Below are 13,041 nucleotides of genomic sequence, written 5' to 3' on the forward strand. Positions count from 1 at the left end.
GTTCGTATTAACACGTTACACATGGGGAAAACCAAGAAAATGCCCATGCAGCCAGCTCCTTGGCAATATTCGAAACTCGAGCCGAACTGCCAGTATTCAAGGACTTTACCGCTCGGCCACTGGTGGGCCAAAGTATCAAAGTGATCATGTGTTTTAGTTTTTGTGATAAATTCCCCAATTCAAAGTGGAAAGAAATATTGCACCTATTTTAATTTTTTTAAGCATGAGAAAAAATTAAGAATATTTTAATATCATAACTATTTTTTAATTTTTAATTTTAAATGTTTCTTCATTTATGCGTTACAACATCATATGCGCAACAAATTTTAATTGATTGGTGTTCATTAAAAGATGGTACTTTTCTCTCTCGTCTTTTCATGATACTGAGAGAGTTTCCGAAATTTGCATATTTCTTTCACAAACACCAGTTAAGACCCACGAGCAACCGAAATTCAAAAGCTGCTGAAAACTGGTGGTTCGGTCTGTGATTCGAGTCCCGGCGAACGGCCTGACTGCATGGTCGTTTTCGTGGTTTTCTCATATGTAACATGAATACGAGCCAGTTTCCCTTAAAAAGACTTCCACAGGGCTTCTCTCTTTTTCCGTGTAGTGCCTAAGGAAGAAAGCAGGTTGAAAAAGAAAAAAAAAGCGCCAATTAAAAATAAGAAGTGTGCATATCCTTGTGACTTCAGAAAATATATTGATTTCTTAACTTTAGCTTGCTGAAAAACTGATTTAATATTAGTAATATATTAATTTGTATAAATTAGTTTAATATACAAAATATAATCATTGTACGAAAATTTCAGCACCCCAAAGAGTCATGAACATCTTGAAGTAACGTCTTTTGACGGATTTTTCGGATTTTTAAGATCAAAATACTTGTAACAATTACCTTATCCAGTTTACTTAATTTAAGTTAACAATTACCTTATACCTCTTCAGTTTACTTAACTTAATCAACGAATTAAAAAAACGAAGAAATAAAAAAATAAAAAGGAAGAATAAAAATCAAAGAATTGCAAAAATTCAAATAATTTGTATTCGTAATAAAAAAATGCTTTAAGTTTTTTTTTCTTTTATTAATAAAAAGCTTTTATTTAACATTTCCAAACGGAATCACCGGAGAGCAGCAGTGAAATAAAAGTACAGTTGTTGGTCTAGTGTCTCAGTAACCCCACTCTGGACACACGTGATGTTCGTTGTTCAATTTTAGGCAAGATTTCAAGATAAAAATTTAAAACTAATATAGAATAAGGAGATTAGTATATAGCCAAGAAAATTACATGCAAATTTCTTTTCAAACAATTTTTTTTTTTTATATAAAATAATCCGGAAGATTTCTTTGAAAAATGTGGGTCTTTGAAAACTAAACATGGCTAAACTCTATTGACAGTTCTGTGTTGCGCTGCCGCTTAGTATAAATAAAGAAACGTTCGGAGTAACCTATACTAACCTATACTAACTATACTAACCTTTTCGTTAATTTTTCTGTGGGTACAGAGGGTAATTTTTAGGTGTGTCCAGACCGGGTACACCGTGCCGCAAAGGGTTAAGAACTTTCATTTTCACGTAAATTACAGTAAGATAATATTTAATCACCCTCGTTATTATCGATTTAATCACCCTCGTTATTAGCAAACTAATGCGCAAATTTCAAATGCTGGATTGATAAAAATTAATTGTTTTTGAGCAAAATATCTAGAGGTGGCATTTTGAATATCAGTTTTAGTTTTTTTGTCATACAGAAAGTGTACAATGTCGGACGAGTATGGTGGGTGAGGCAGTACCTCCCATCCCAGTTCATTAATTCTTTTCAGGATTCAACTTGAGCAGTGTTGCAGAATAATGCTTTTTCTGTTAACAATCGCTGGACGCTTTTCAGTTAAAGTCTGATTTACTTGATCTAATTGTTCAGGTAAAGATCCACATTCACAGTTTGTTCAGGTTTTAACACTTCAAACTCAATGATTTTGCCAATACTTCAGCAAATACACAAAAGCACTTTTTGGGAGTGTACACTGCGAAAAAAAAAGGACAGTTCTATATCTCCCGTTCTACTGGGCTGATTGACGAAATTCAAATTGCGTTTTTCATATCTCGAAAGCACAATTTAGGATATATTAGATTTATATATAGTACCTTCTAACATAGGTACTTTGACACAAAATTCGGACTTTTCCGAAATAGCCTACATTTTTTTCCATACTTCGATTCTACGACTCAAATTTTGTCTGAATATTAAATTTTGTAAAACTTGGTGCACAATTTACGGAGAAATTCAAAAATTTATCTATCTTGGCGCATTTTTTACGGTTTGCGCCACGAATAATTTACTTGGCGAACTTCTTAATATACGGCAACCTATTTTCCTTTTCCTCCTATTGTACAGGAGGAGGTGGGAAGTCACATCGTTCCTACCATTTCACATTGTGCATGTGCGGAAACAAAGTCACATCTTTCCTACTTTTAAATAATTTTAACAATGTGCCCAAACCACATTTGATGTTATTATAGCTTTCAACAAATATGCCAAATTTCAAAACGCACTAATATATAAATATATCTTCGGAAATTTTGAATAAAAAATAATTTTTTGCAGGTATGCTTAGAAATACACCTACTTTAAGGCGATGGTAAAATTTTATACGTTATAATTCAATTTTTTTTTTTCTAAAAATTTATAAACATTTAAAAAATAAATCATAAAAAATGGGCTAATTTTATTTGGAATGAACCTAAACTTCTAAATGTAAAAGGAAGAATCAAATAAATTTAATAAAAAAAGGAGAGAGACTAATAAATATATACCATATTCAATTAACATTGAAGAGCTAAAATTTTGAGAGCTAATTTTTTAAAAACTACTTGTGCGATTTTTACAAATTTTGGCAGTTTGGCATAATTTAAGTCGTAGAGTCGAAATATGGAAAAAAATGCCATGTCATTTCAGAAAAAGTCGGATTTTGTGTCAAAATACCTACATTAGAACAATGCTATGTATAAATCTAATACATATCCTAAGTCGCGCTTTCGAGACATGAAAAACACAAGTTGAATTTCGTCAATCGGCCCATTAGAACGGGAGATATAGAACTGTACCCCCCCCCCCACTTTTTTTCGCAGTGTACTTAATCACAAAATTATTTTAAACATACTACACAGTATATATTTAAAACTATCAAAATATAATATATAATATTCAAAATTTACATAATTTTACCATTTGGATCCAAAGATCCTCTCTGAACGTATTTATATATTAAGCTATAGATATTGAAGTAGCTTAAAACTTCGCCCACAATTCCAGCTGACGCTTCAAATGCTTTACTACAACCGGTTTGATCTTCTCCACCATTTGGATAGAAATCCACGTCTCCTATGGGTTCTTCAAGCCCAAAACCTACAGAAGATATTTAAAGTATTTTATAGCACATTTAATTACTCTATAGAACACTCATTTAATACTTCAATTATTAATATATTTAAAGGAAATAACATTTTGATCCCCAAACAAACAGTATAAATGCAAAAAAGATAGAGCTTTTTACTCAATATCACAATGTAATTGCTGAGCTCCACTGAGATTTTGTAAGTGGATCCACGGTCTTAGGAAATAAATATTTTCGAAAACATTATTTCCCGAGTTGGAAAACATCATATAATTACTCTATCTATAGAAATTGCTGTTATATAACACAATTTATATCAGAATATTATTTTTATATAACACTAACATTTGTTTAATTACTTAAATTAGATAATTTTATATATCTCCATGACTTTTTTATTTTATATAACTCTGACGTTTATAACTTTTTATTTGTTGACGTAGAAATCTATTTCCATACAAAATATACTACATTTTTATGAAGTTAAATAAATACCAAAGAAATCAAAATTAGCAATAAAAAAAATCTGATGTGTACACCACATTACTTCCTTGCGCGAAATATTAAATTATATGCATTTTTCCTGCATTTAATTTAAACTTATTGAATTGAATTAAATATATTTTTTCGGTAGCGCATAAACCACAATAGACTAATTGCACTCTATAAAATTCACTACATTTATTTACCATAGCGACACTCTGACTCTACGTTCACTTAAGACCGTTATATCTCATTCATTTTAGAACTCAGAATGCACAAAAATTATATCATCTGAAGAATTATCAAATCGTTGCCACATGTTCTATGCAAATACTATGATAAATCTAAAATGATGTATAAAAGAAATGAAACAGATAAAAAAGAAACAGACGGACGATTCAGCACCGCTTACCTAAATGCGCATGCACTACTCGTAAACATTCTCCTTAGTCCAAGACAGACTGGCGACAATATTTGCTGCTAATACGAAATACTTATTCCTCGAATTTTATTACAGGTATATTTCTCATTCAATTAATTCAGTTCTCACTTCGCGGTAAGGCAAAAACACATAAAAACTCAAAATATCTTCATTGAAACTTGAAAAATATAAAAAAACATAAAACACCAAATACAATTAAAAAGCAATTTTTAGAATTAAATTTAAAGTGCGCTTGTTTCTGCGCTAAAACAAGCAATTCGGCCAGCAGACAAAAAGGCAGATTTTTCGGGACATAAAACTAAAAGTTTCTGCTAAGTAAAAGTAAACAAATATGGCAGCTATGGAGAGAAAAATTAGGCTTAGCCGCACTTAAGCAACTTTTAATTTGTTGATAATTCTAAAATTATCACATGCATATTAACTAAAAGCATAAAAACCTTAACCAGAAGATAAGAACAACATAATTCAATCATTTTTAAAGCAAAAAAGGCACAATTTACCAACATATAAAAATAAAAAAATGAGCTCACTGAGCCGAGTAACAGGGCGGGTATATATATTTATGTACCTTTGGTGTGGCCAATTGAAACCACAAAGAGAAGTGGACAACTACATATTATAGCAGTCCTATACGCAAAATTTCAACGTTATGAGGCTATGAGATGCATGAATACATATGTACACGAAAATGTCCTTCTGGATCCATTTTTAAATTAGTTTTATAATTCGTTTGGGGAAAAAGAGTACTTTATTTAAATTGCATTCTATAGTGGTCAAAATGGATATATTCGTTGAAATATGATACCCGGAATTTTTCGCAATTGCAATACTTCTTTTGCTTTATACAAGGAAGTAAAAAATGAAATATACGTAGGATGAGCTCAAAAAATATATACAGTTCTATATATCCCATTTTTGTTGAATAATTGATGAAATTCAGCTTTAATTTTTGATATTCCGAAAGTTTGAATTAAGGTTTATCATAATTTATATGTATAATATTTTTAATATACATATTTTGGTGGAAAACTAAACATTTTCTGCCAGCTAGGGCGGAGTTATGGATCTGCTCCCTCCCTTTATTATGCTCAGGCTACAAAACTGTTCGATTTCATATCGAGAATATCAAAGGAAAATTTAATGAATTGATTGCAATCACTCTTTATGTATGCCATTTCTATAGTGTTAGTATTTCTGCCTTTCTTTGAATTCGATAATTTTCCAATACAAATTTTATATAAGTGCTCAACGAATTTTTATATTCATTTACATATAACCATTAATATTATTAGCTAAAATATTTTTTTTTACTTTTAATGCATATAATTAAAGTTATGTAATCCTAAAAGACTTTTATGCAATTTATTTTGAGCTTTGCAGTCTACTGAAACAAAATATCAATAAAGGAAATATCTGCTTCTGAACATAGGTTAATAATTTCCTCTAATCACCTTAGCAACAGATTACTCATAACATTAGTTTTGTTTTCCAATTGATCTGATAGTGTAACATTACATTCAATTCGTTTAAATTTCAGCTTGAGAAATGCTATATGAACAAGTAAAATAGTTGAGATATTAGAAACGGAAGTTTCCATCATTGAAACATAAAAATTATATTGTAGAAGGGACACGATAGGTATAAAATGCAAGATTTTTTAGAAAGGTCATCAAAACCCTGTAAATTAAATTGAAGTTTCCGAAAAAATATCGTTTGGAAGATTATTTTAGATAATCGTTTGAAGATAGTCAAAGACTACATAGGTAAATTAAAATCTAAGCTGTCTCAGAAACTCTAACCGGCATATCAGTTTAAATGTTGGCATCCAATAATGCAAAGCCGAATAATTACAAACTGGACAGAGATGGCAGAACTAAAGTAACGTGTACTCGACAGGTAGAAACACGCTCTGTCTTTTAATCCAAAAACCTTAGTTTAAATATTCGCTAACTCATTTACATTTCTGGAAAGGAAACGTTATAGGATGAAATTATTAATAACTTTCTAATGGAAAATAATAGAAATTTTACAAACTAAATCGAAAGTAGAAGCTATAGCAAGTTGAAAATGAGATTATAAAAAGGACTAGTCAATTAAGAAAAATCATCTCTTACATTGAAGTACTGTGAAAAATATATATCAAGTTTTAAAAATACTAAAAAAGAAGGCCTTATTTCACAACGAATAATATTAACCCTCTAAGCGGCAAGGTCGTACACATACGGCCTAGAATATTTTTGTGATATCTGTAAGAACGTATATACAAGTGCATATTGAAATATGTCAAACAAATTAAGCCAATATATCAAAAGAAAACAAATCCAGATATGAAATACCAGGAGAGATTTTACATTAAAATAAAAATAATAATAATTTGTTTTTATAGTAGTTTTAGGAAATTTGTGCTTTCTTAGCGAAAACCCCGGCCGCTCAGAGGGTTTTAAACTCCAAGGAAAGAATTTTCAGAAGAAAATAAAGTTAACAGAAATTTATATTTGAAAAAGAACTGATGTTATTTCTCAAAAATTAGGTCTAATCGGAAAATACAACAATGTTTTTTCAGGATGCTCGTAATATAAGACCTACCCCATAAATAAGCCCCAGTTATATCAATTAGCGAAGTAGACGCCTCAGTTACTTGCTGAATGATCAATAGGAGAATAAACACAACACAAATTCCCATTCCATAATGAATGGACGCAATAATTAGAATCGGCGTAATGATATATATCTTGTAACCGTGTATTCTAATGGACATAGTTAAAGCATTCGTGTGAAATAAAGAGATGTATTCTGAATCTTACGGCTTGCTAGCGTTTGTAGAATCTATCATTTTTAGCTTTTGTTGTCCAATAAATCTTCATTTAACACTCGAATTATTAATGTATTTAAAGAAAATAACATTTTGATCCCCAAACCGTACAAATGCACAAAAGACAGAGCTTTTTACTCAACATCAGAATGCAATCTCTGAGGTCCCACGGAATAAGTGGATCCACGGTTTTAGGAAATAAATATTGCCCAAAATATTATTTCCTGAGTTGGAAGGCATCATCTGCAAATGGACTGCGGAGAAACGAATAATGGTTTTGCTTATTAGTATTTAATTATTCAATTATTTTTTGCTGCGATGTTTCTACAGCTACCAGTAACCTCAAAAAATTTCAAAGCATCACATAATAGCATCACACATGTTTGCATAATAATGCAATTTTGATTTGATAACCTTAGACTTCCGGCTTCTTATTATATCTTTTATATATATTTGCAATATAATTATAATCTTCCAATAGTTATAAGCCATTTATTCTGTTCTCAAGCTCGTTCATTTGTCTTCGAATTACTCGAATTCATGATCATTTAATCAATCATTTTATGAAAACATAAGATATTTTCATGAACTTACCAATAAATTATGAATAATAACTACAATAATTTCTAATTTGCTTAAATTTAAGCATTGCTTTGAAATTAATGAAACAATTCAGGTAATAAATTTTATAATCATTTTACATTGCTGGCCATTAAAATAACTACAACAGGAAGGAAAGCAAACAATGCTATCTTATTTATTATATGTATGCAGTATAACGAGAAGAAGACATGATTACGTTTGTAAATGTTTTTGAGGACATAGCGTTGACAGCGTTTAGAATTTAATACATCAAGCTGCTACCTTTGGCAGCAACAACGGCTGTAACTGTCTAAGCATCAAGCGGAATTGAATATAAATACGGGAGCTTTATTCCAAGCTGCTTGAACTCAATCACAGTGCCTGAAAAGTGATTGTTACTACTTTTACCTTTGTTACTTTAGATTGGTAAATCTCTCGGTAACCGATGACCAGATGTTTTGAATGAGTGAGAAATCTGGAAAACGTGTATTTGTATCCATAAAATCCACCCTTTGCATCCAGAAAATTAGGACGGCATGGGCAATATCCAATCATGCATTATCTTAATGAAATACATGAAAAAGAGATTATACATTATCTTGTTGACGCAGACTTTGAAGAGAGGCCACAGTCACACGTCAGAAATGTAAAGGCGGCTGTCCATATTACCATTTACGAACAAGAGGTAACCGGATTGTACGCCCAGTAGTACCCCTTACCACCAAGGCTGCTGTCTACCAGTGGTAGCCAGCACGCCAAGTGCTAGGCCTTTATGGGGACGATTAATGCAACGTTCGTTCTCCTCGGTACCTCGACACACGAATACATCCTTCATGATGCTGAAAGCAGAACAGGGATTCGTCTGAAAAGATGACGTGGTGCCACTCGTGTGTCCAGTCTTCTAGTTGTTCGTCAAGTGCATCTGTCTCTATTGCAGCGTCAAGAGAAGTCACAACAATGGTTGCTTGACATTCCATTTCGTGCTGCACACGTCGTCGCACTGTACGTGCAGAAAGAAGAAGAAAATGTCATCCAGCAAATATGTCATCTAGCAAACGCCAAGAATACATGAGGGAATGCATGACGGAATATACGATACCGCAAGGCCAAAGGACAGTATGCCTGTCATCTCGGGTTTTAATAGTGTGGGTATGCTGAGATTCTTCATGATGTTCAGCATTACCCTCCAGAGCGCATCGATTTCATATTCGCCTGATAGTCATGGAGTTCCGACAAACATCAACAACAGAGTAGTGTACCGACAAACCGCAGTCCTGATAGTCCCAGTCCTGCCGCGGTCGAATTTCGACAGTTGCTAGCATGAGTTTTTCTTTCTTACACGAGGCCTAACACGACCTTTATGCAACGCACCAACGTTCAGTTGCGATCTCCAAATGGGAAACTTGCTGTGTAATTTCTCTATTTATACACAATGTAGATACACATAATTAAGACAGAGTAACACGCCGAACAAATACTAATTCAGAAGTCAAACAACAAAAATCAGCGTTATATTTTCAAACTTTCACAGGACTAATTTCGATGGTTTTACCGAACCACCATCCTCACCTGCAAAAGCCTGCAAATGAACGCAAATGTTCATTTGATGGAAAGTCTTGTGAAAATTTGAAAATATAACGCTGATTTTTGTTGTTTGATTTCTGAATTAGTAGATACACATACCTGCTTTGTGCTTGTGTTATGCATACCTGCTTTATGCACATACGCTAGCATGCTAATCATTTGCAAATCCCAGCATACAATCATGGAAATTTGATGTTTGTTGCATACCGCATTCATGGTCTAGTAATTTTAAAGGGCAACAATTTTTTTTTTTACTTCAATTAATTTCTTTCTTGATTTATCATTATCTGAGAAGTTTATTATTTATATAAAAGCACATTAAAAATGTTTGTCAATTTGATGCCAAAAACGTTTATGTTTTACCATAAGATTTCCCCCATACATCGCAAAACAAATGATTGTAAATATCTGCACGCGCTATCTATAAAAGCATTTTTAGTATCTAAAAATTGTTCCTCTGCATGGATTTACTTGTTAAGAAAGAACCCATCAGGTAATTTTTATATGCATCTGTTTCTGACTGTGAACTAAAATTAACCTGTAATCAAGAATTTTTTTTTTTAATTTATTAGATAAATTTATTTACTCAGAGCTTTTTATGACGTCATGAGCTCATTTTTTAAACTATTTCTAAAATCTCAAACGCAGTTTATTAATCTGAAATTCGATTAATGTCTCTGAGCGTATGTTGTTAAAATAACCATTTATTTTCATTCGTTCTGTAACTATCCTTAAAGACCAATTTAATATTCCATTTTCTTGAGATTTCTACTGATTTATAGAAAGCAATTCGAATGGTCAGTTTATAACTATACCTGTGAAGCGAGTCCAGGCTGCGTTTGTGTGAATGACGTCAACAAAATCAGCATCTCCTTTGTCTAGCCTCACAGCAGGATCAACTCCATTAAAATACGGGCCAGCTGGATCAAGGCCTTACAAAAGAAATACCCATAAATGTTATGTTCTGCCTCAAAAATTGGAACAAAATTAAAAACTAAAGTCTAAACTCTTTTTTTTTTTTTTTTTTTTTTTTTTTTAGTCTTGTTTTATGAAATTTCCCTATAATTTCCCTATAGAACTAAATAGCTATTATGGTATATGTGTATATCTGCATGACATTTTCCATAATGTTCACATTATTTGTTTCGTGAGCTATTTATAGCCCGCTTTATTTATTTTTTTAATTTTTTTATTCTCCAGTAGTTTTATGTTATTTCTTTGTTTATTTTTTATTTTTGTAATCTATTGAAATAATCAAACACTTCGTGAAGTCAGGCAGGAAAATTCTCCTTTTCAAAAATTAAAAGAAAGCATTCTACATCCCACTTAAAAAAAAAAAAAAAAAAAAAAGTCGAAAACTAAATAAATATGCGAAATGACTTAACAAATAAGGCTTCCATCGGGCAAACGGAAAGCAACAATATTTACGAGATTAGAATTTTAAGAAGTTAAGAAAGAAGTGAATCATAATCAATCTCACGAACTCAGATAAGTACATTTTCGTGGCTGTGAAAGACTTCAAGGAAACTTAACTCACCAAAAAAAATATTTGGGGGGAATTTTTAGACAATGAAATAAAAAGAGTTTTTCAGAGGCCATCAAAGTTTAACTTTGGAAGTTATATATATTTGTTGCTTCTATCTTGGTAAAGGGTGCGCATTGTTTAATGCACAATTTTAATCCTGTCTTAGTTTGGCTGATCAATGTTAAACTATACTGGCAAGTAATATCTTAATTTCAATTGAATAAAACTTGAATTTCCCTTGAACTCTTACTTCTTTTAAGAGTTGAACAAAGAATTTTCTTATTCAATGAGAAATTAATTTGAAAATAAAACTTGTAATTCCGAGAATAACGAATTAATAATATTTAACGAAGCAGAGGAGGTAGAATGTGATGATTGCAAAATTATCGTTTATGTTTTTGGTAGCAGAATATTTCTTAAAATGTTAAAAAGAAAAACTTTAAAATGCTTTACCCATAACAAGATAGATAAGATTTTACAAAATATTAGCAGAAATTAATTTTATTTTTCTACACGTCAAAAAAGCAAGGACATTCATTTCTTGAAATTTAATTATTACCTACACAGTTTTATATATTATGCCATACATGAGTCTTGTAATGAAATCATTACCTGTTATTCTGGAAACTAGTTTATTACCCTTATCCCTAAACCACTTGCCAGCATATCCTGAAGCGTGGGCGCCAAGACTGTGGCCAATAATATGCACGAATTCTGGATACAAGTTTGAGACATTCTGAAACATTGACAAAATATTAAGATGCACACTTCTGTAACCTAACCCTCATTATTTTTTAAAATTACGAAAAAAAGTATTAATAAATTGCAGAGAAAATTTTGTAATAAAAGATATGAACGCTTTCGCAAATCAGCGAAAAATAAGTCAAGCAATAAAATAATTTAAAATTTATTTACTAATCAGAAATTAATTAAAATGAGGCCTAAAAAACTGATAAACTGTAGGTCAGTCTTAAGATAAAAACGATAAAAATGATAAGCATGCCTCAACTATAATTGTACTAGAATACGTAAACGCATTCTCGTATCATATAATGATAAGAGCAAAACAGAATACAGACAATATTGTTGCGTGCGGAACGGGTTCGTTTGGAATTGAATGCACAAGTCCGATGAAATATGAATAAGATTTATTAATACCACAAATAAATAAAACAGAATAATTCAATTTTCTCAGATATTCGTACAGTATTACAGTATCTCACAGTAGTTATCCTTTAACTACTCAATCGTTCAACAGAACTTAATTCAAAACAGCTAAAGAAAGCTAATCCGCGAATTCGCTACAGTCAACAAGAGCAATTTTCTAAACAAACTCTTAAAACAACATCAAACTAACTAACTAACTAAAATAACAAAGAACTGAAATCGAAATCGAGTCAATGGCTAGGCGGCAATTAGTAGCCAACCGCTACTTTAACCGTCTCTGTTGGTAAATTGCCTTAAGGCGTTGGTACTTAAGTTTTTAATTAAGGCGATTTACGCCGCGCCAACTAGACGAAACTAGTCAAATCAAGTGAAATGTAGGTGGAGTGGAGGGAGATGATTGGCAGGAGCCTGTCACGTGAGTGGTCACCCACCCAAGTTCAGACTCCGAGCAAAGCAGCTTACGCGTGCAATGAGAAATATTGGATATATTAATAATTATCAAGTTTTGAAACAGGTTATCCAGATTGGAATAATTAAACTAATATCGCGATCTAAATGAAGACAAATGGCACAACTAAGTGCAACAGATTAGCTAAACAAAATATTCAAATTCATCCTTGCTGTAAAACACAGATTTTACAGTGGTAGTCACGTGGGTGTCACCCTCCCTTGAACTGTCCACAGCCAATGCATCTTGAAATAGTAGATATCACAATTCAGTGAAGTCTTGCTCTGAGAAATTAAACACTAATAAAGTTCTTGTACAACACTGAGGCACATGAGTTACTGAAACTATACACTATGTACACATAGGGATTGCGGTATTTGAGCGAAGTAGCAAATGGTGAAAAACATTTTACACTAGCAATAAATAATCAGAGCTTTGAAGATCCAGGTACACGAATCATGTCCATAAAAGAACTGAGAGGTTTTCCTCCTTTTTATAAGATTTTAAATCGCGCGCGAGAATTTTCTGGAACTTTCTCGAAATCAAAAAGAGATATTTATTTATTAAATGCTAAATGCAAGTGCTCTTGTATTTTTAATTTTTCGG

At 31.9% G+C, this 13,041-nt stretch overlaps 1 protein-coding gene across 1 annotated transcript in view; it reads right to left on the bottom strand.

Moving 5' to 3' along the window:
* Window positions 1-13,041, bottom strand: part of LOC118186978 (pancreatic triacylglycerol lipase-like) — a 29,677-nt gene that overhangs the window by 1,399 nt on the left and 15,237 nt on the right. The window contains exons 4-6 of the mRNA XM_035357143.2: window positions 11,433-11,556; window positions 10,111-10,227; window positions 3,224-3,403 (exon numbers count right to left, since the gene is read on the bottom strand). Of these exons, the coding sequence (XP_035213034.1) occupies window positions 3,224-3,403; window positions 10,111-10,227; window positions 11,433-11,556 (421 nt within the window). The remainder of the gene's footprint in view (window positions 1-3,223; window positions 3,404-10,110; window positions 10,228-11,432; window positions 11,557-13,041) is intronic.

This window comes from Stegodyphus dumicola, chromosome 2, assembly GCF_044657685.1.
Source record: "Stegodyphus dumicola isolate Sdum_Otavi_A_Nest chromosome 2, ASM4465768v1".
Classification (NCBI taxonomy): Eukaryota; Metazoa; Arthropoda; class Arachnida; order Araneae; family Eresidae; genus Stegodyphus; species Stegodyphus dumicola.